Here is a 22,856-nt window from a genome sequence, read left to right as displayed (position 1 = left end):
ATTTTTACTTGCAGCTGAAGGCGCTCAAAATTAAGATCAGATTGAGTGACTTTTTACGAATCATCAAAGATTAAAAAATAAAATCAGTAAGGATGCTGAAAATTCAGCTTTATTTCACAATATTACTGATTTTACTTTTGATAAATGCAGCTTTGGAGAGAAAAAATAAAAAACCCTTAACTTTTGAACTGTAGTGTGTATATAATCAAACTTAAAAAAAAACAACAACACAGAAGTATTTCCAAAATTGTATTTTGAAGACAAGTAGTGCTTACAAAGGTTTTTTTGTTTGTTTGTTTTTCAAGTGATGACATGAACAACCCTGTTCAAACTGACTTTTGTACAGTAAATAAGAAATTCATTTATAGCAGGTTTATTAACCCTCAAGTCTTTTTTTTTTTTCTTTTTTTTTTTTTTACCTTTCTTTTCAGAGTGGAGCTGGTTACATGTACACAAACATTTACCCAGAACTGATTTGTCTTTTCTTAGCAGTCATTGAAATGCAGTCCATTTCAAAAAACATCAAAAAGTCCTCTGCTGCTACACTCTGTCAGCCTCAGGTTAAATGTATCTGCAGATGTTCTTCAGGTTTCTCCTGTAGCCGCCTGCGGTGGAGATGCAGCCTCTCGGCCACCACTCGGCCCCAGGGCACTGGAAGAATAAGGGAATCCCATGGATGAAGCCACGGCTCTGGAAGAGGCACCTCCAGGATTTAATCACGAACGCTGCTTTCAGCATTTTCTTCACAGAAGAAAACCCCCTCTTAGGGCCTGTGAAACCTGATGGAGAGGAGAGAAATCAACAAAGGTGCCTTTCGCAATCACAACCACAATATGATTGGGACAGGGTTGTTGCATCAATCAGTTATTTTTAGTAAGATCATGCATAAGAGCTCTAATGACCACTAATGTCATGATTATGTCGAGAGGAACCTGTTATCCAAAACCACTCATGTCAAGGTGACACATACATGCTTTTTAAACGCAAATGCATTTGTGTCCCTGTCTTTTTTGACCAGGCTGTTTGGATGTGCATCTAAAAATAGTGTGAGTGCTGTACACGCATACTGACCTTGTTAGGTGTTTGCTTGAAGCATGGACCTCCATCTCAGTGCTTTTGAACTCGTTTAGCTCTTTACGGATGGCTGCCTGTGGAATCGCAAATAAAAACCACTTAAGCGCATCCTCCAGTAATATGCACATTCCATAATGAGTCAACCGAGTCACATGGGCAGAGCAAGAAGACTACTGGCACAAATTAGTTTTTTTTTGTTTTAGTTTGTTCACTTATATATTGGGTTTAAAAAACCTTGAGACAACCACTAAGAATTAAGGAAAGTCCATTTTCCTCTGTACAGGCTTATTGAATTAAAGACTGACCGCAGACCAGCTTAAAGATTTGCTGACGTCAGCTCTTTGCAGGGTTCGTATGGATGCCAGAAATCCTTGAAAATGCATGAATTTTAATGTAGTGTTTTCAAGGTTTGAAAAGTGCTTGGTTTTTGAATAAAGTGCTTGAAATTGCAGTTGCATTGGTTTCATAATAATTAGCTATTTTACTAAATAGTTCACTTTTTAAATATAAGCCTAATTATTTTTTCCTTTTTCATAAAAAAATAAAATAAAAAATGCACTTGAGTCTGCGCGTGTGGCTGTTTTGTTCAGTGCATTTGCCCAATGCATGAATTTGTTTTTCATGCTACTAAAATAAACAAACAATGTGAAGAATGTGCCATACATGCCATTTCCACACACACAATTTTGTTTTTAAACATTCCTTAATGTAATCAACAGCATATATGAGTGTGGCGCAGCTTTGTGTACAGCTGTTACCAGGGAAACCAATATATTTCTGCTGCTCCAAAAGCGCCCTCTACTGGCAAAGGGTAAAGGTGTAAGAACCCTGTCTTTGTCTCATACCTTGTCAGCTGCAGACAGTCTTGTCCAGGGTTTGTCAGCTCTTCTGTCATAGTCCTGGGCTTTGGCCACCTCCACGTAGTCACTGAAGCGGATCAGAATCTTTCTTTCTCTTAGTTCATCAACTGTTGGCCTCTGGTTGAGCTGTGAGATTTAAAAAAATGTGTTGTTAATTGGCCTGCATACAAGTTATGAGATACAGGTGTTGACGACAAGTTATGTCGTGGAAAAGTTAATTTTTTCAGTAATTCAACTCAAATTGTGAAACTCATGTATTAAATAAATTCAATGCACACAGACTGAAGTAGTTTTAGTCTTTGGTTCTTTTAATTGTGATGATTTTGGCTCACATTTAACAAAAACCCACCAATTCACTATCTCAACAAATCAGAATAATTAAGACCAATAAAAAAAGCATTTTTAGTGAATTGTTGGCCTTCTGGAGAGTATGTTCATTTACTGAACATGTACTCAATACTTGGTAGGGGCTCCTTTTGCTTTAATTACTGCCTTAATTCGGCGTGGCATGGAGGTGATCAGTTTGTGGCACTGCTGATGTGGTATGGAAGCCCAGGTTTCTTTGACAGTGGCCTTCTGCTCATCTGCATTTTTCGGTCTCTTGTTTCTCATTTTCCTCTTGACAATACCCCATAGATTCTCTCTGGGGTTTCAGGTCTGGTGAGTTTGCTGGCCAGTCAAGCACACCAACACCATGGTCATTTAACCAACTTTTGGTGCTTTTGGCAGTGTGGGCAGGTGCCAAATCCTGCTGGAAAATGAAATCAGCATCTTCAAAAAGCTGGTCAGCAGAAGGAAGCATGAAGTGCAAAATTTCTTGGTAAACGGGTGCAGTGACTTTGGTTTTCAAAAAACACAATGGACCAACACCAGCAGATGACATTGCACCCCAAATCATCACAGACTGTGGAAACTTAACACTGGACTTCAAACAACTTGGGCTATGAGATTCTTCACCCTTCCTGCAGATTCTAGGACCTTGGTTTCCAAATGAAATACAAAACTTGCTCTCATCTGAAAAGAGGACTTTGGACCACTGGGCAACAGTCCAGTTCTTCTTCTCCTTAGCCCAGGTAAGACGCCTCAGGAGTGGCTTAACAAGAGGAATATGACAACTGTAGCCAAATTCCTTGACACGTATGTATGCCTTGACCCCAGCTTCAGTCCATTCCTTGTGAAGTTCACTCAAATTCTTGAGTTGATTTTGCTTACAATCCTCATAAGGCCAAAGTAAACTATTTAAACTATTTCAGTCTGTGTGTATTGATTTTATTTTTTATAAGAGTTTTTTAATTTTTTTTGAATTACTGAAATAAATGAACTTTTCCATGACATTCTAATTTATTGAGATGCACCTGTACATGTCCATGTTGCAAGTAACGGATTTTCTACAGGGACTAAAATCGCTATTGACCAATGAAATTCACTGGTTCCACTAGTGACAGGGACACTCAGGAGTTGAAAGTGCAGTCTGCTTAAAGACGAGCCTTAACAAACTTTTTTGTTATCATCATACTTGATTTCATTTTTTATTTCAGTTTATGTTTATTTTGCTGTGTACATCACACTGCTATTTTGAGGTAAATTGCTGAGGCAAGCCATAATGATTCATGGTAAGTGTATTAATCAAAAGTAAATAACAAATTTAATTATACACTGGAAAAAATATGCCAAAAAAGGATATGACTCCAATTATTTTTATTGTTGTTGTTCTATTGTTTTATTATTATTGTTCTATTGTTTTATTATTATTGTGTTGTTACACATCAACATACATTTGACAGACACAACAGAGACTTCTTCTTTGGCTCTCAACGAAGGCGGTCACATTTTCTTTCCCTCTCCTCCCCCTTACCTTCCCTGCTTTGCTCCTCTCATCTCGTCTATTGTCTTATACTTTGAGAGACTCTCTCCGCACTGCTCTCCAAACTAAAAATCTAAGAAATCATGGGTTTGATCAACTGGTCTCTCAACGCAATTGACACCATCTTCTCGACGAGAAGCTTAGGTTCGCGGGAACCTGACTGCCCTGCCGCAACGTTCGCAGCTGGCTACACGATGGACGCGTGGGATAGGTGGCGGGTCGTGTGTCTGGCGGCTCTTTCATTTGGAGGACATTGAAGATATCTACCTATTCGGAACCATGATAACAGGTCTTCTGCTGATTGGATTAGGCATTGGTTTTTCGCCCAATCAGAACCAAACCGCAAAAACGTTCAAAGTGAGTGGAGCCACTTTTATTAAAACGACTATAATTCTTGAATGGAATGAGCTATTTTCACCAAACACAGAACACATATGAATGAGCTCAATCTTTGGTCAGTTACAAAAATTGGGGCGTTTGACCACTTGGTGGCACTATAACAAGAAAAAAAAACTTATAAATGTCTGTTACTATGCACCCATTTGTCTGATTGACTTGAAATTTTGCATCCAGTGTCATTGTCCATGGTGCCACCAATATCTTCGAGGGCATTGGTGAATCTTGAAAAGCATGGCCGCCATCAGCCATTCAACTTTGAGCACCTGTTACATAAGGTTAACAGAGGCCTATCAGAACGAAACTCTGTGGGCCCGTTTGACTCATGGCCCGAGAGGTCTGTGAGAAATTTGAAAGAAATCGGCCACTAGGTGGCACTATCATGTTTTACGTCTAGTGTATCACACAATTTTATACAATCTAGGAGGTTGTTATGACAAACATGTCCTGAGGTTACCTGTACAGTTTTGGCACATTGCCACCTAGTGGTCAGGAGATATGAAAAATACCAAAATGGGTCTAAGGCTGTTTTTCTGCAATTATTTTGCATACTGACACCAAACTATGTGCGTGTCATCATCAACCCAAATTAACCACACCACATCAATCTGGGAGCCGCACCAGCTATTGGTCAAAAGTGATAAATCATTAAATAATATTTTTTGGGTGGCTCAAAGGTTTTAAAAGGCTTGAACCCCGGTAATTGCTGCTTGCAGCTATATTTTACGTTGTTGCTTTTATTATCATCGTCATCAACTAAAAATACCAACTATAATGTGTAATTTTGTCTGTAGTTAATTGCACACTGGAAATAAAATAAAAAAATCAATATGGCTTGAAAATATAATAATAATAATTTAATACATTCAGTCTCATTCAAGATCTGTATTTTACTTTATATATCACACCTCAATTTTAAGATAAAATAAAATGGTAAAATAAAAAGGTAATGTATGGTAAAATGGTAATGGCAAGTGTCTTATATCGTGACCGTGCAGAAGAAATAATATGCCATGCACAGGACTATGGGATTATTATCCTGCCATGATTCAAAACTAAAAATAAAGTTCTGAAAGGTTGAAACTAAGTGTTCAAAAACTCAAAATCTTACAAAAAAAAAGTTTTGCAAGATCGAAAAATAAGATTTGCAAGCTTGCAAAATGTAAAAAAAATAATAAATAAAATAAAATAAAAATATCTCTGCAAACATTACGTTGTTTTTGAGATTTCCTTCTTCAGAACTGCAACATTTTTTTTTACGATGTTGCGCAAAGAATTTTTCAGAGTTTCAAATTTGTCAGTGTTCTCCCACTGTATTAGTTTGTTTTCCAGGTTTGAAACCTTGTAAATGATGATCTGAAAACTGGTGTGCGAATGTGTGAAAAAAAGTTTTGAAACTCTGAAAACAGAGTTTTGCAGGCTTGCAAAGTGGTAAAAAAAAAATAATAATCTCTGCAAACATAATTTTGTTTTTGAGTTTTTCCTTCTTCAGAAGTGCAAACACTTTTTTACGGTGTTGTGCAATCATTTTTTCAGAGTTTCGAATTTGTCACTGTTCTCCCAGTGTATAGTTTGTTTTCCAGATTTGAAACCTTGTAAATAGTGATCTGAAAACTGGTGTGCGAATAGTTGAAAAAAAAGTTTTGAAAACTCTGAAAACTGAGGTTCGAAAGGGCGAAACTTATTACATTACATTACATTTGCACTCCTATTGCAGACTATTTTTTCAGAGCCGAGTTTACAACACCCACTTTGCGGAGATACACCCACACAGTTGTGAGCTTGCGACTCACGTGATTTGTGGCAGCGTTGTCACGCAGCTCCGCTCTGAAACTCTGAAACTCAGACTGAGCGAAAATGAAGCTTCGCAACCTCGCAACTTTAAAAAAAAGCCTGGAGGGAGGGCCTTCTGCTCTTGGCCAATGCTTTGCTGTCTGCTGACGTAAAGTCCAATCACAAGTCGTATTTACTGGAAAGGTGGGATTGACCGACTGCTCCGCCAATGACGAAAGCGCACAGGATGCGCAAACAGAGGATGCACGGATCTCTGGCCACAAGGCGGTCCCGTCTAGAGCTGCAAGAAGAACCGCGTCCATGGCTGGTATAGCGTGCAGTCCGGTCCAAAAATAAGGCTACCAACTTGTCGCGGGAATTCACTATACAATTGCCAGTAGCCACTGAGTTTACCACTGATATGCCGGCGGTGCATCAATATACACACTCACCTCACGACTCACTTTCTGTTTGACCCATGGCCTGATGCACAGTGTTGCCAACTTAGCACCTTTGCAGACCCCTTTAGCAAGTTTTTTCTTCTTCAAAAAAGCACCTAGCGACAAATCTTTAGGGTTTGCCCAAACCTTAGGCCTATTTAGTTTCTGAGCCGTTATTGCTGCGCGAGGTCTTTGCTTTCTCTCTCTGTGGGTCTGCTGTGTTCAGACACACAGAGACGCATATGATGTTGCTTCTGTAATTTTACATGCAAGTGTAGCCGAAATCACAGCACAGTTGTTGTTTTTATCTTACTGTATGTGTATTTGATTTCATCAGACGACGGCTCGATTATCTGGATTTTTGTGCAGATTAATGTTTTGGAAGGGAGAGCTGGTCACTATTTCATATTCATTCTGTTGTCTGACAACAGAAACAGTAAAATATATAAATGAAAACAGTTTTTTTTTTTTTTATATATAATTTAGCTGCATCCAAATACAGTATGTGGGCAGAGAGAGGCAAAAAAATTTAATAATAAATGTGCATTTCCAGAAGAAGTGTGCTGAAAGTGAGTCTCCGGCTGCGGAAAGTGAGTCGTTCGCTGCGTGAGGTGAATGTGTATATTGATGCACCGCCGGCCTATCAGTGGTAAACTCAGTGGCAATTGTATAGTGAATTCCCGCGACAAGTTGGTATTTTTGGACCGGACCGCACGCTATACCAGCCATGGACGCGGTTCTTGCAGCTCTAGACGGGACCGCATTGTGGCCACTGGCCAGAGATCCGTGCATCCTCTGTTTGCGCATCCTGTGCGCTTTCGTCATTGGCGGAGCAGTCGGTCAATCCCACCTTTCCAGTAAATACGACTTGTGATTGGACTTTACGTCAGCAGACAGCAAAGCATTGGCCAAGAGCAGAAGGCCCTCCCTCCAGGCTTTTTTTTTTTAGTTGCGAGGTTACGAAGCTTCATTTTCGCTCAGTCTGAGTTTCAGAGTTTCAGAACAGAGCTGCGTGACAACGCTGCCACAAATCACGTGAGTCGCAAGCTCGCAACTGTGTGGGCGTATCTCCGCAAAGTGGGTGTTGTAAACTTGGCTCTGAAAAAATAGTCTGCAATAGGAGTGCAAATGTAATGTAATGTAATAAGTTTCGCCCTTTCGAACCTCAGTTTTCAGAGTTTCAAAACTTTTTTTCAACTATTCGAACACCAGTTTTCAGATCACTATTTACAAGGTTTCAAATCTGGAAAACAAACTGTACACTGGGAGAATAGTGACAAATTCGAAACTCTGAAAAAATGATTGCACAACACCGTTAAAAAAAGTGTTGCACTTCTGAAGAAGGAAAACTCAAAAACAAAATTATGTTTGCAGAGATTTTTTTTTTTTTTTACCACTTTGCAAGCCTGCAAAACTCTGTTTTCAGAGTTTCAAAACTTTTTTTCACCTGTTCGCACACCAGTTTTCAGATCACCATTTACAAGGTTTCAAACCTGGAAAACAAACTAATACAGTGGGAGAACACTGACAAATTTGAAAATCTTAAAAATTCTTTGCGCAACATCGTAAAAAAAATGTTGCAGTTCTGAAGGAGGAAATCTCAAAAACAACATAATGTTTGCAGAGATATTTTTATTTTTTTTACATTTTGCAAGCTTGCAAAATCTTATTTTTCGATCTTGCAAAACTTTTTTTTGTAAGATTTTGAGTTTTCGAACACTTAGTTTCAACCTTTCAGAGCTTTATTTTCAGTTTTGAATCATGGCAGGATAATAATCCCATACAGGACGGGTGCAAAAATGAGCAGTGAAATTTGATTGGATTCTAGTAAATGCGAAATAATTGCGATGCTTTGGCAAACCATTATAGAGTTAGAACCGGTGAATGCGGTTTACAGGTTTCTTAGAAGGAGAATGATGTGTGCCAAATGAGTTGCAGTAGAAATTAAATACTTTAATGGCTGCGGACGAAATAGCTCAACACGAGAGCCAACCCAAATGTAATGACATGGGAAATAAAACGTCATGTTTATCCTTGACTGATGCATCTTTATTCAGCTCTAGACAATGTTTTATAATGTCTTACTGCAAGTAGCTATATTAGCAGCAGAAGTCAAAAACAAGACCAACAGCATCCATGATATATACAAATAAGCCAGAAAAATAAAGCATGCTGCAAGGGAAATGAACCTGAGGTTCATGTGAGAAAGGTTGTTTACCTTTCTGTTCAGTCTCTGTTTGATCTCTCTTCTTTCCTCCTGCTCCGTCTGATCGTTCCTTTCTGAAAGAGCCAAAGAGAGACTCAGTGAGGGTGATCTAATTCAAGAGTGCAGTCGCAGGGTCACTCAACATACCTGCTTGAGCAATGCATCTAATCTGACAGACAGATTACAGTAATCTACTTGATAGTAGCCTTTAGTGATTCTGTGCACTACAAAGTAATGTAAGACCTCAAAAAGTATTTTGACTGAAGTAAAGATTACATTTTCACCTTAACAACCACCAAAAACCTTAGTAAATTATTTACTATTTAATTATTATTAAAATGCATGCAAAAATATAAATATTAATAATAAAACATCTAATTTAATTAAAGTGCTGATTAAAGATATGATAAAAACACTTGTTTTTTCACTTATAAGATTACTTGATATTTAATTAGTTTATATTATAAATTAATATATAAATTTTATATATATTATATATATATACACACTATTATTTATCGATTTATTTAACAAATATAAATGTTATTACAAAGAAATAGTGATATTATTACTGTGCAATATCAAAAACAGTATTCATAATTACGTAATAATTCAATTGTTATCCATGTTATTAGCTATTATCGATAGCCATATAGAATATAAAAACATTACTTATTTATTTATTTACCAAAAATATACATCAATACATTTTTAGTAGCAGTTAGTACTGGTTTAATTAATAAGTGCTGATTAAAGATGATTAGAGATATGATAAAAAATACTATTTTTTTTACAAATATTTATAAAATATAAAAAAAATGAATATTTGTACTATATATTGTATTGTTATTACGGATGTACATATAATACAACAATAATACAATATTATTTAACGAATACAATTATTACAATGAAGTTACAAAAGCGATATTATTACTCTGCAATACTATAAACAATATTCATTAATAACATTATGATAATTATGACTCACAAACAACAATTGTTGATGCATGCATTTATTATTTTGATTTCTGTTGATTATTTTTATCGCTTAATACTCACGTTTTAAAATGTTTCTGCTCTCCAGCTCTTCAACGGCCGGCCGTTGACTGAGTCTCCTGCGGAGAAAGATCAGAATAACGTTCTGAACCATACTGTCCCGCGCTGAACAATACTGTCCCGTTCTGAACCATACTGGCTCAATAAGATCCAGAGCTGAGGGACATCCTGAAGGGACGCTCAAAGTGCTCAGCCTGACAGTTAGTACTCCTCATCTGGATGCAACACACTGGGTTTTTGAGCACCTTTCCTAAATAGGCACCAGCTCTGAAGATGCGGTGCTGATGAGACTGAATTGAGTGAGAAAGTGCAGTCGGTGCATTTTAACGGCGAGCGCGCGAGAGAACTCGTGCTCCTTGTTGTGGTTTGTGTGCGGGCGGGCGCGCGCTCCATCTCTCCACTCGCCTTCGTAGAAGCACACTAATTAGTTTAAGTGAGTCTTTTTATTGTTTGAGAATTACTCATTTGAATATAATTTTCTAGAAAATGAAAAGTAGAAAGTATAGATCAAAGCAACTGGGTCATGCCTATGTCGTCATCGTATGTCTTAATATACTCTTAAACTCACTTTTTAAAGTGAAAAACATAAAGTGAGTTCTGTTCGATCACATTTCACAATTACGTAAACTTAGGGGTGTATTTTACATATTTTTACTTATAATTGAACTACTTTGTTTTGAGTAGATGTTGCCAAATTAAACTCTGGCATGAAAAAAATCATAATTTAAAAATGTAATATTGCAGGTGTTTATTTTAACTAAAATGTTTCAGTGGGAATATTGCTTTAATTAGTGTCCCTTTCCCTAATCTTACTTTTTATCCTCTTTGCCTTTTTAATATTCCTAATTAAAAGCCAATCTTCCTGGAAGTGACATATTTTTTTGTTGAAAATCAATGACACGCAACCTACAAGAATCGAATTGTATAAATTATGTGATGTTCTTAAGTCATTACTTAATTACTAAATTATTATTACTAAATTATAATTATTGCTTTGTCTCACTAGAACACTTCTGTTTGATATAAAATATTAATAATATTAGTAATAATTTCAACACTATCAACAGGTTTGCTATATTCTTTTAAATAAATACATACATACATTTATTGTTTGTCGTGTCATTTTAAGAAATATTTTAGATTTTTTAAATACAATTATATATATATATATATATATATATATATATATATATAAACATTAAAATGACATTTATTAAAAGTAACAGAGCTGAAAATGTACTCTGTAACAGGAATGATTCAACTATGTTATGATTTTGCATTAGACTGTTGTTTAATGGCATGTGGTCTCATGGAAATTGCTTTGCGGCTGCTTTTAAACACACAATTAATTCTAAATACTTTGCTATCCAAAGCTATATGTAGAGATCTGATTAATTTTACACACATTATTTTGCATTCCAGCCATTGTAACGCTGCTGTCACTCATATAAGCTGATTAAGATGGGATTCCAGCAGATGTGGCAGTGTTAATATTTCATGAACTGAAATGGAGAACTACTCCCAAAGCCCCTTTGGAAGCCGCCTGGATATTATTGACCTGTATCAGGGGTTGCCTAGCAACAGTAGCTTCCACGTGAATACTGAAACAAAGAAATCTACCCGAGTAACACTGGAAGCTCGTGGCATTGGTCTGCATTATGCATCGTCATTAATCAAACTCATTTAATTAACAGACGGATGGCAGTGCACTTTAACTACTTTCCATCAATTAGAAGAAGCTGCAATGAGTACTACTGTAAACTACGGCCGTATTTGGTATTCACTATGGCGTGCAGGGTGGAGGTAGAGATGGAGGAGGGGAACATGCACTAGCGTCCATTATTCACCAGTCTGAGCTCAAAAAATAGCACCAGCCGTGTCTTTCTTCAGTGGTGGAGTAGAGCACGGCAAGCCAAAGATAGGAAGGTCATCATGACATGCTGCTGTGGCGAAGTGTCACTGTGTGTTTAGCTCAGACTCTAGCCTGTCCTGCAGGTGCACTGACCATCACACTTCACTGCTGGCCTACTTCAAGTGGATGGTACACATATACGCTGACTATTACTGTCAGACCTGAACATGAATTCACAACTGACCCTAATTACTGTCTTAATACTGCACGTTTCTGGTATTCTTGTGAACTATTCATCAGTGCATGTTAATCCTAAGAAAGGAAATTGTCTTTATAAGACAATACATCAAGATGTAATAACATGCTCCACCTCTGAAACAACTGTCCTTCTCAGCTGACCTGAACTGACCTGATCTCATTCTTCCTGCCTCCATTCTGCTTGATACTGTCAATTCCAAAATGGCAAAAATAAAGTTGTTAAGGAAATAACATACTTTAAAAGTGCAACTGAATGTCATGTAATCTGCAATTAAATGTATTATAGTTTATACATTTATATTAAATTTAAGTGCTTTTTGAATGATTTATGTAGGATTTAAGTACATCTTTAAATATGATTTCATAATTATGTCTATTGTCTTTGAAATATTGTTAAATTGTATCTGTATTTATTGAAAATCATTTATGTCATAACTACAATCCCATAATGCATTGCAAATGACATTAATCGATTTGAAAACAATGGTGAAATATAAAACTATTAATTTAACATAGTAGTATTTGTATCTATAGACTGACTGGATTATGTCATTCGTGACACTTGCTCTCTGCGACTGTAATTGGTGGAGTTTTCTACAGCAACATGGGTAATGTAGTTTTTCACCACAAGTGCCGCTATATTTAACATGATTATTTTAAAAAAATAAGTTCAATTAATCAAAAGAGATGGGTTCAACAATTGCTTATCAACCTTGGAGTTATTGTTAAAAATCTATTTCCCTTTGGAGAAAATAAATGAAATTTGTACTTCTTGCTGCACTCTATTAAGCACACTTCTTTTTCTTTTTTTCATTTCTTTTTTTTACAAGGGACATCTTCAAATTAAGATGGTTTTTTTTTGACAAATAAATACAGATTTAACATCAATATAGTTTATGAATTTTGTGTTATGTAAAACATTAACCTTGTTTCTAGGAAAAACCAAAAAGGCACCTGGCTGAATTTTCAGCTTTGCTAAATTTAACCAGACTTGCCACTCTAAAATGTAGTAACTAATAAAGAGTATGACACACACAGTGAACCCTGTGATTCCAATTAGAAGTTTTAACAGGACCTTACTCTCTTGGGAAATATCTGCTAAGCATCTAACACATCCAGCTATGAACATGTGACTCCAAAATTAAGTGCAAATAATCAATGACTTGTTAAGCATCCAGAACTATTTCACAATTAAAAGTCATTTAGTGTAAATGTGCATCATATGTATGAATCTGTTGAATGTGTTGCAGTGCCTGAAGTTAATCTAATGTAAATACCTGCATCAGCACAGTGTCTGCTTTCTCCTCACATCTGAATCACATCTTTATTACAAAACCACTGATGGCTTTCACATAACTTAGGATGGTCACTTACCATGATTTCTCATGACATTTTAGCACCTTGTGTCTGTCACTGGAGTCTTAACAAAGCTCTCTTATAGCCTGAATTACCCTGGACATAATCGCTGTTTCTTCTGAAAATCCACTAAGGTGACAAATACCACAGCTGATTATATAAGACTTATCCTGATAAGACCTGTAACTGAGTGAGGCACTGCAGGCCTTCCCCAGCTGTTCTTCCCCTTACACCTACAGTAGTTGAAAAGATCAGACACTACATTGCTTCAGAAGGATGAAGTAGTAGATGTTACTGTTTATGTTTGCTGAAAATCTAAAGGCTGAGATTTGAAATGCCATACTGAAAATGTAAAAATGCATTAAACAAAATGCAAAGCAAGCAAAACAAAACACAACACAACAAAACAATCCACAAAACACCAAGCAAAACATATCAAACATAACGCAAAGCAAAACCGAACAACACAGTAAAGCAAACCACATCACAAAAAGCAAAACAAAACAAAGCAAAACAATCCACAAAACAGCAAAGAAAAGCAAAACAAATAGCTAAACATAAAACATAACACAAAGCAAAATACAACATGACCAAACAAAGCAAAACAAAATACAACAAAGCTAATAAAAACTAAAAACAAAACAAAACAACGCGAAGCAAAACCAAACAGCACAGCAAAGCAAAGCAAAACAATCCACAAAACAAAGAAAAGAAAAAAACTAATCGAAACTAAAAACACAACACAACCAAGAAAAAGCCATCCAAAACAAAATATAGCAAAGCTAAAAAAACAACAAAAAAAAAAAAAAAACAAAGGAAAAATAAAACCTAACACAAAAACAATACAGCTGAGCAAAACAAACAAAACAAAACTCAAAGCAAGACAAACAATAGCAAAGCAGAAAACAGCATCGCAAAAGCAAAGCATTAGTTTTGCAGTCTGTGGAAGGTTCTCCATCGCTTGAATCACTACACCAAACGTGAACATCATGTACTGAACTGAACTTCTGAAGTCAGAGGCAGGTGATATAACCAAATATAATCAAATGAAAGCTGTAGTGGATTTATTCAGTCAGATTAACTCCACTCATCAATCAACTGTAATCCCAGTTTCTGCTATGCACCTTAGATTACAAGCCCCTGTACACATACTAACACTACCTGTGCACAAAATCTGTTTTCATAATCTGTTTCACAAGTTCACTTGTCTATATAATCCTTATGTGATATATCATATACACTGTAGGTAAACAGATCTGCTGTCCATAATGAAGGAGACTGAGCATATGAGTCAATTTGAGCACTAAGCTTCCCTGTGTAATTAACAGATGAAAATTAGTAGCTAAATGAATAGTAAAATTAAGGTTGACAGTGTATGTTGGTTATAACAGGTTTGTTTGGCAAACAAGTCCCTGAAGATGACATTTTCATATATTTCTGAAAACGTCCTGAAGAGGGCAGTGTAATATTTTATGTAATTATATATACAGTACAGTCAACATATATTTATGACTTACTTAGCAAGCTTCATTTCAATCTGTTGACGGATCTCCTGTCTCTCCTGGTCGCTCCGCGCAGGAAAAATGTTCTTGTCCTCCAGCTCCTGTTTGCTGGGACGATTCCGAAGCTTCACAGCCAGCAGTTCCTTCCTCATCCTCCTTGGCAATGTGCCTGCACACGTTTGCCATATAATTCATAACTTACTGACAGAACAACCCAAAGTAATTCAGATTTCCAGACAAAAATGACCAATGGTTGATCTCTTTTGCCACTTTTATCATGCAAACAATGATACAGTACAATGATAATATCATGGCAAACATACAAATACAAACCTGATCGCCTAGCTATAATAAATCATTGCGGTAGCTATCTAATGTCATATTAGGTATAAAAATGTTACAAGTAATAAAAGTTATGTGGTAAACCCACCAGAAATGACAGATTCGTTCCAGCTGTCAGCATCGTAGATAATTCCTGAAGCGTCAGTGAAGCAGTGGTCCTGTCGAACATTTTCCTTGTTTTCCTCGGCTTCCTTTCTGCTCTCACCATCTCCACTTGGCTCTCGCTCAATGCTAAAGAAAGAAAAAGAAAGAGACACATTTTAATGTGATACATTACTAATATCTATAGAAAATGCTTTTTAAACCTTTTATAAAAAGTCTTTCTGAAATTGATCAGTAATAAAAATAGGGTAACATCCTCACCTGTCCTGTCTGAGCTTTGTTGCCAGTGCTCGATGCAGTTCTTCTATTATACAGCTAGGGGGCAGTGGCGGATGTATGCTACCTATATGTGGCGAGCCCACAGGATTAGTAAAAGGCCCTCTTAAAATCACAGGACTAGGGCCGTCAGGGACTCTAGGCAGTTCTTTTTGAAGAAAAGAGTTTGACTGAGGCACTGATGCAATGACGACTTTACTTTGGTCTGTGAAAATAAAAAAATGCATTCATATACTGAAATATTATCTTATAATTTAATCTAAGTTTCATTATGTTAAAATGAACACACCTTCCTCCGTGCTTAGATGAGAAACGAGATTGCCATGACCTCTTGGAGGAGACTGTTCCTGCAGTTCATCCTCCTCATCTTCCTCTCCGTCTTCTTCATCTTCATCTTCCTCAACATCTTCATTCTCATTTACAGAGGGAACCGCCTCCTCGTCTTCCTCCTCTTCCTCATTTGAATTTGGCTCTTCCATTGTCTCATTGTCCTGTACAAAATCTACCACTGATAGGAACCAAAAAAATCATAGTTTAAACTATTAGGAATGGAATTCAAAGATGTGGTTAATTGGTAATGTTATTTATTTGTCAAGTATTATATTTGCAAAAAATAATGACCGTTTCCAGACAGGTTTCCCGATCACTCCCCCTCTAACTCTATTGGTCGGTCAAACAGTTAGGCCCGCCTCAAACTCCTGCTATTGGCTGAGCAAATAGCAGTACTCAAAAGTTTTGAATAGTTATGTTTTTTTTTTTTGTTATTGTGAAATATTATTACACTTTAAAACAACTGTTTTCTACATGGTTGCTGAAAATTCATCTTTGCTATCAAAAAAATTAATTACTTTTTAAAATATATTCAAATGAATACAGATCAAATTAATACAGCCTTGCTGAGAATGAGACTTAATTCAAAAACATAAAAAATTCTCTATTATTTCAAATTTTTGACCAGTAGTATATATATATATATATATATATATATATATATATATATATATATATATATATATATATATATACTTATATATATATATATATATATAATATATTATATATATATATATATATATATATATATATATATATATACATATACTGTATATATATTATTTACAATAAATATAAATAATTATATATAATTAATCATATATAAAAATAATAAAGAGCCCTCACCAGTAGTGAGATTGTCTTGCTCTGAGCTGAGGTACTCCATGCTACTGATGCTAAGAATGGGCCCCTGAGAGCCAGGTAGCCGGATCTCAACATCGGAGATGCCCTGGATGGGAGAGCTGAGGTCTGGAGAGTGAAGTCCACAGGCCAAGGCCACATCTGCACACAGAGGAACAGTGTTTTCACACTTGTAAGTTTGCATTAGATTGCTCAGCTCACAAACATTCAGCAAACATTTTTTTATCTTAGAATCAATTTTATACACCATCATTTTTGTTTCTATAACGTGTGAATATACCCTCTATTGTATTCTACAAAAAAACAATCAGAGCTCCTTGTTATCACTAGTATCACTAGGTTCAGTTTTGCTCTAAATGAATGGTTATTGTCATGGTGTAAAGAACAGAAACTGCCCTTTGCACCCCAGCAGAGTCGGAGCAGAACTCCTGTCTGACAACATCTCCAGGACACAACGCTCCATATGACTGTGGCTCAGTGGTAGAGCATTGCGTTGGCAGCGCAAAAGGTTGTGGGTTTGATTCCCAGGGAACACAAATACTAGGTAAAAAAAAATAAAAATTGTTAGCCTGAATGCACTGTAAGTTGTTTTGGATAAAAGCGTCTGCTAAATGCATAAATGTAAGCCAGTTCTGAAATAACTGCTATGATGGCTTTTGTTCTACCCGCTTAAATGTTAGAAGTACTTGCGCTGTCCAATCTATTAAGACTGTGTCTGTTCCCCGAATAGTGAGGTCAAAATATACATTTAATGTAGGATCTAGAAAAAATCTTATCGTGATTAAACCAGAAAAATTTAAAATAAATGAACAAAAACTAATTTGTAAAGTTTGGGCTCATAAACATTAGATCACTCACACCCAAAGCAGTTATTGTAAATGAAATGATCACAGATAATAGTTTTGATGTACTCTGCTTGACTGACACCTGGCTAAAACCAAATGATTATATTGGTCTAAATGAGTCTACTCCACCAAACTAATGTAATAAACATGAGCCCCGTCAGACTGGTCGTGGGGGAGGTGTTGCAGCAATATATAGTGATATTCTTAGTGTTACCCAGAAAACAGGATACAGGTTTAAATCATTCGAAATACTTCTGCTTAATGTTACACTGTCAGATATGCAAAAGAAACCTATCGTATCTCTTTCTCTGGCTACTGTGTATAGACCACCAGGGCCATATACAGAATTCCTAAAAGAATTTGCAGATTTCCTCTCAGACCTATTGGTTACCGTTGATAAAGCATTAATTGTCGGAGAATTTAGCAGTCACGTTGATAATACAAATGATGCATTAGGACTTGCATTTACTGACCTAATAAACTCTTTTGGAGTCAAGCAAAATGTCACCGGGCCCACTCATTGTTTTAATCATATGCTAGATTTAATAATATCGCATGGTATCGATCTTACTAATATAGATATCGTACCTCAAAGTGATGATGTTACTGACCATTTCCTTGTATCGTGCATTCTGCTTTTTACTGATATTAACTATATCTGCGTTATCGTCCGGACAGAACTATTGTTCCAGCCACCAAAGACAGATTCGCAAATAACCTGCCTGATATATCTCAACTGCTCTGTGTGTACCCATAAATACACATGAACTAGATGAAATGTCTGGCAACATGGGCACTATCTTCTCTAATACATTAGAAGCTGTTGCCCCCATCAAATTGAAAAAGGTTAGAGAAAAACGTACTGTGCCATGGTACAACAGTAATACCCACTCTCTCAAGAAAGAAACTCGTAGTCTTGAGCGCAAATGGAGAAAAACTAACTTGGAAGTTTTTAGAATTGCGTGGAAAAACAGTATGTCCAGCTATAGACAAGCCCTAAAAACTGTCAGGGCCGAGCATATCCACAAACTTATTGAAAATAACCAAAACAATCCAAGGTTTTTATTTAGCACAGTGGTTAGATTAACAACTAACCAGACGCCACCCGATCTAAATATTCCCTCACAGATAAATAGTAATGACTTTATGAATTTCTTCACTGATAAAATAGATAACATCAGAAATACAATAACAAATGTAGCTTCTACTTCAGTTTTATCCATCGCACCCAAAGATAACTGCAGTGCTTTACAACTATAGGACAGGAAGAGCTAAATAAACTTATCACTGCATCTAAACCAACAACATGTTTATTAGATCCTGTACCCACTAAATTAATGAAAGAGTTGTTACCTGTAGCAGAAAAACCGCTTCTCAATATTATTAACTCGTCATTATCTTTAGGTCATGTCCCAAAACCATTTAAAACCATTTAAGCTGGAGGTTATTAAGCCTCTTATTAAGAAACCACAACTAGATCCTAGTGAACTGGCAAATTACAGACCCATTTCAAATCTTCCATTTATGTCTAAAATTTTAGAAAAAGTTGTGTCTGCTCAATTGTGCTCCTTCCTGCACAAAAAATATCTCTATGAAGAATTTCAGTCAGGTTTCAGGCCCCACCATAGCACAGAAACTGCACTTGTTAAAATTACAAATGGCTTGCTTCTTGTGTCAGATCAAGGCTGCATCTCACTGCAAGTTTTTCTTGATCTTAGTGCTGCGTTCGACACCATAGATCACAACATACTCATAGATCGATTACAAAACTATACAGGTATCCAAGGGCAGGCTTTAAGATGGTTTAGATCCTACCTGTCCAATTACTAACACTTTGTTTATTTAAATGGGGAGTCATCTCATTTATCACCAGTAAAATATGGTGTGCCACAAGGATCTGTCCTAGGTCCTCTCCTATTTTCAATATACATGTTACCGCTTGGTAATATTATTAGAAAATATGGGGTTATGCTGATAATACTCAACTTTATATCTCAACAAGACCAGATGAAACTTCTAAATTATCTAAGCTAACAGAGTGTGTTAAAAATGTAAAATATTGGATGACCAATAATCTTCTCCTATTAAATTCCATTAGAAAGAGATATTACTTATTGGACCAAAAAAACAGTACAAAGAATCTCGTAGATTAGAATTTGCAACTAGAACGATGTAATGTTACTTCCTCTACAGTCAAAAATCTGGGTGTTATATTAGACAGCGACTTGTCTTTTGAAAACCATATTTCCCTGGGTCCCCATAAAAACTAAATATATATATAATTAGACACTTACATCTTACTCTTAAAGATTTTTTTACTCATTCTCATCCAAACCTTTATGGCTTTCTTTCTTCTGCAGAGCACAAAATAAGATATTTTTAAAAATCAGTGTCAGTGGGTCAGTGGGTCAGTGGGGTCTAGAACAACATTAGTAGCCACTAGCTTTCACTGTCTAAACAAAAACAGTTGAAATATTTCAAAATATATTGTTTTATGTCCTACAAAAGAAAGAAAGTCATACAGTACAAGTTTGGAATGACATGATGGTGAGTAAATGATGATGGCATTTTAATTTTGGGGGGAAATATCATTTTGAAAAAATAATTACTAAGAAGTGAAAAGTCACTGGTTTCCCTCTCCAAAAATGGTGACACCTCTGCTGTTTGTTTTCAAAGGATTGAATTTGCCTGCTCTTTCCCAATCTCAAAAACATCAGACATCCTCCCTCATTCTCTTCATGCATCTACTAACATTTGTTTATCACTTCCTCCTCTAACTTTGACTGGATGATGATGATATTGTCTCATTATGTAACTTAAACTGTTTCTAAAGCTGCCTGCTATCAGTACACTCATTTCACGCTTGATTAACAGATCTCTTGCCTCTGGCACTGTTCCATTAGAACTAAAAACTGCTGCTGACACCCTAATTCTCAGGAAACTTTGTCTAGGTCCTTCTGTGTTAAATAATTACAGACCTATCATAAACCTCTGCTGAACAGAGCTGATGTCTCTCAACTACAGCTGCACTGAGTTTCTTATATTCTATACAAGCCTCACCAGATGGAATATTGTCCTATACATACAGTAGCAGGGACAGATCTCTGCAGGGCCATAACTGACCTCCTCCTTTTTGCTGAGTCAGGGGTGCTTAATATTCAACTCCTTAATATTCAACTCCTTCTGCGGTGTCCCCCAGGGTTCTGTTTTAGGTCCTCTTTCTTTTAGCCCAAACTAAGTTAATGTCTCTATAGATATTAGTAAAGTGCTAGTTAAGGGTGCACTGATATTAAAATTCTGGCCAATACTGATAAGCCGATAATTATTTTAATGTTATAGACAATAACCAATAAATGGTCAATATTAAAATTCAATACTTTATTGTCTAAATAAATTAAAATTAAAACACTAGAAACTAAAATAAGACATTTTAAACATCATAAGTGAATTTAGGCATCACAACATCATAATGCATTATAGTGCAGTATGAAAAATTAATTTTGAGATTAGCTAAAGATTACATTCAACATTGAAATTAAATTAAAATAATAAATAGCTATTAAAGACCTACCTATCACTCATAGCCATCCATCTATTTATGGTCCACAGCCTCCTAATTTTGTTAGTATTGTTTTCCACTTAAATTAAACTATTTTGTCTCACCCCACATCACTGAATAATGTCTTGCAATATTTACTTATTCATAAATCTCTGTTAATGGTCTTTGTTATGAATTGGAAATAAAACAATATTTTTATTTTATTTTACTTTTTTATAAATGGTACTTTAACATTACTTAACACTCAAAATATTTCCTCAAACACATCTTTGCAAGTTCATTTGTATTATAAACACATCCATGTTTTCAGTTATAGACTAAATGAAAATAAAAGGGAAACAAAGCCCAGCTTGTCTTACCTGTAGAGCTCTGCTTCAGCTTCTCGTTTTTCTTTTTCCTCCATTTCCACGGCCTGAAAATACGCCCCAGCGTGGCCAGCTTGCTGTGGCGCCGGATGGGAGGGGTGTGGACTCCACTCACCAAACAGCTGGAGCGCAACACCTTCTGCTGCTCCATCACATCTGTAACACACAAGACAGACAGGAACCATCAGCATCTAGCAGTGACATGAACATGTAAACAGAGACTCAGGGACGATCTATGAGACTGAAACTGGCTGCTTCATTTAGAAAAGCACCTAATCTGATTGGAGCCATGTTTCAGTGAATTTATTTGTCTAAAGCCCATTCTGCTCATTTGAAACCACAGAGCAGATTAAAAACAGACTGTCACACACTAATCAACCTATGGAGAGAGTCAGATGAACATTAAAGACCACATGTTTTGTTTTTTTAGAATGTTTAGAAGCATTTTAAATACTTTAATACTTAAGCAATTTATTTTGTTTTTACACTTACTGCTGTTTGTCTTCACAGGATTGACTCAGGGTTGCTGATTTTCAGATGTATTTTTAGAAGCACTTTAAATACTTTAATAATTATGAAGAATTAGTTAGTTATCTATCTATCAAAATATATATATATGGGATGTAAGGCCTTTCCCAGTGTCTTTTACAACATTTTATTGTTTTATTTTATTTTTTTATTTTATTCAGGGTACATTATGGGTAGTTCTTTTTGTGCAGGTTGGTCATATTTTATAACAACATTAGGAAAATGTATTATATATGTAAGTATAAAGCTTGACATCATTATTAACATAATTTTAAATAGTGACACAATTGTCATGATACTATAAATTACATATATTCAAACACACTTATTTTTTAATAAGGATGGAATCAACAAATGATAGTAGTTTTTCTGTTTTGTTTTGTGGCTTTTAGCTATGAGGCTATTTATATGCTTGTGTATAGATTTAAAATTTGCAGTCTTTCTTGTCAGGGAAAACAGACCGGAAATGATGTCATTTCCTGCTCAAATGAAGGCAATTACATAGCATGTACCACTTAGAACTTTTCTATTATTTGTCTATACGAATTTCTGATTATAGTTTTTTAGTTTTGAGCTTAAGCACAACTACATCTGCCTACATGAACACACACACACACACACACACACACACACCCATGCGGCTGTGAATAAGTCAGCAGTGGTTTATCGTCAAAGAACAATCGCATATTTTATCATAAAAGCCTCAACAACACCAACTGCAGCATCATATCCTTGAGCAGGCTAGACCTAATCCTTTTAAATATTCACACGCAGGAAAAGCTCCATTCATAGAGCAAATGAGTCAACGCTCTGCGAAACACTCTGTTACTGAAATAATGTAGTGTGGGCAGGGGCAGCGAGCAAGTGCCATCACAAACCCAGAGGCGCCGCACCGTGCCGCATGCACGGAAGTCCTCTGATCATTGACCATACAAGAAAAGAAGCAGGTCAATCGACTAAGCATCTCTGCCCAAGTAACCAGCAGTATAAGGTATCCAGGTCAAG

At 36.1% G+C, this 22,856-nt stretch overlaps 1 protein-coding gene across 1 annotated transcript in view; it reads right to left on the bottom strand.

Moving 5' to 3' along the window:
* Positions 1 to 236: 236 nt before the first annotated feature.
* The window catches only part of LOC109096217 (phosphatase and actin regulator 3-like), a 40,435-nt gene continuing 17,815 nt past the window's right edge, over positions 237 to 22,856 (bottom strand). Inside the window, exons 2-12 of the mRNA XM_042712830.1 lie at positions 21,318 to 21,479; positions 16,540 to 16,695; positions 15,650 to 15,868; positions 15,346 to 15,565; positions 15,071 to 15,213; positions 14,656 to 14,809; positions 9,676 to 9,731; positions 8,626 to 8,687; positions 1,920 to 2,060; positions 1,072 to 1,148; positions 237 to 779 (exon numbers count right to left, since the gene is read on the bottom strand). Of these exons, the coding sequence (XP_042568764.1) occupies positions 764 to 779; positions 1,072 to 1,148; positions 1,920 to 2,060; positions 8,626 to 8,687; positions 9,676 to 9,731; positions 14,656 to 14,809; positions 15,071 to 15,213; positions 15,346 to 15,565; positions 15,650 to 15,868; positions 16,540 to 16,695; positions 21,318 to 21,479 (1,406 nt within the window). The 3' untranslated portion in view covers positions 237 to 763. The remainder of the gene's footprint in view (positions 780 to 1,071; positions 1,149 to 1,919; positions 2,061 to 8,625; positions 8,688 to 9,675; positions 9,732 to 14,655; positions 14,810 to 15,070; positions 15,214 to 15,345; positions 15,566 to 15,649; positions 15,869 to 16,539; positions 16,696 to 21,317; positions 21,480 to 22,856) is intronic.

This window comes from Cyprinus carpio, chromosome A23, assembly GCF_018340385.1.
Source record: "Cyprinus carpio isolate SPL01 chromosome A23, ASM1834038v1, whole genome shotgun sequence".
NCBI lineage: Eukaryota > Metazoa > Chordata > Actinopteri > Cypriniformes > Cyprinidae > Cyprinus > Cyprinus carpio.
This window is presented reverse-complemented; position numbering and strand designations above follow the sequence as displayed.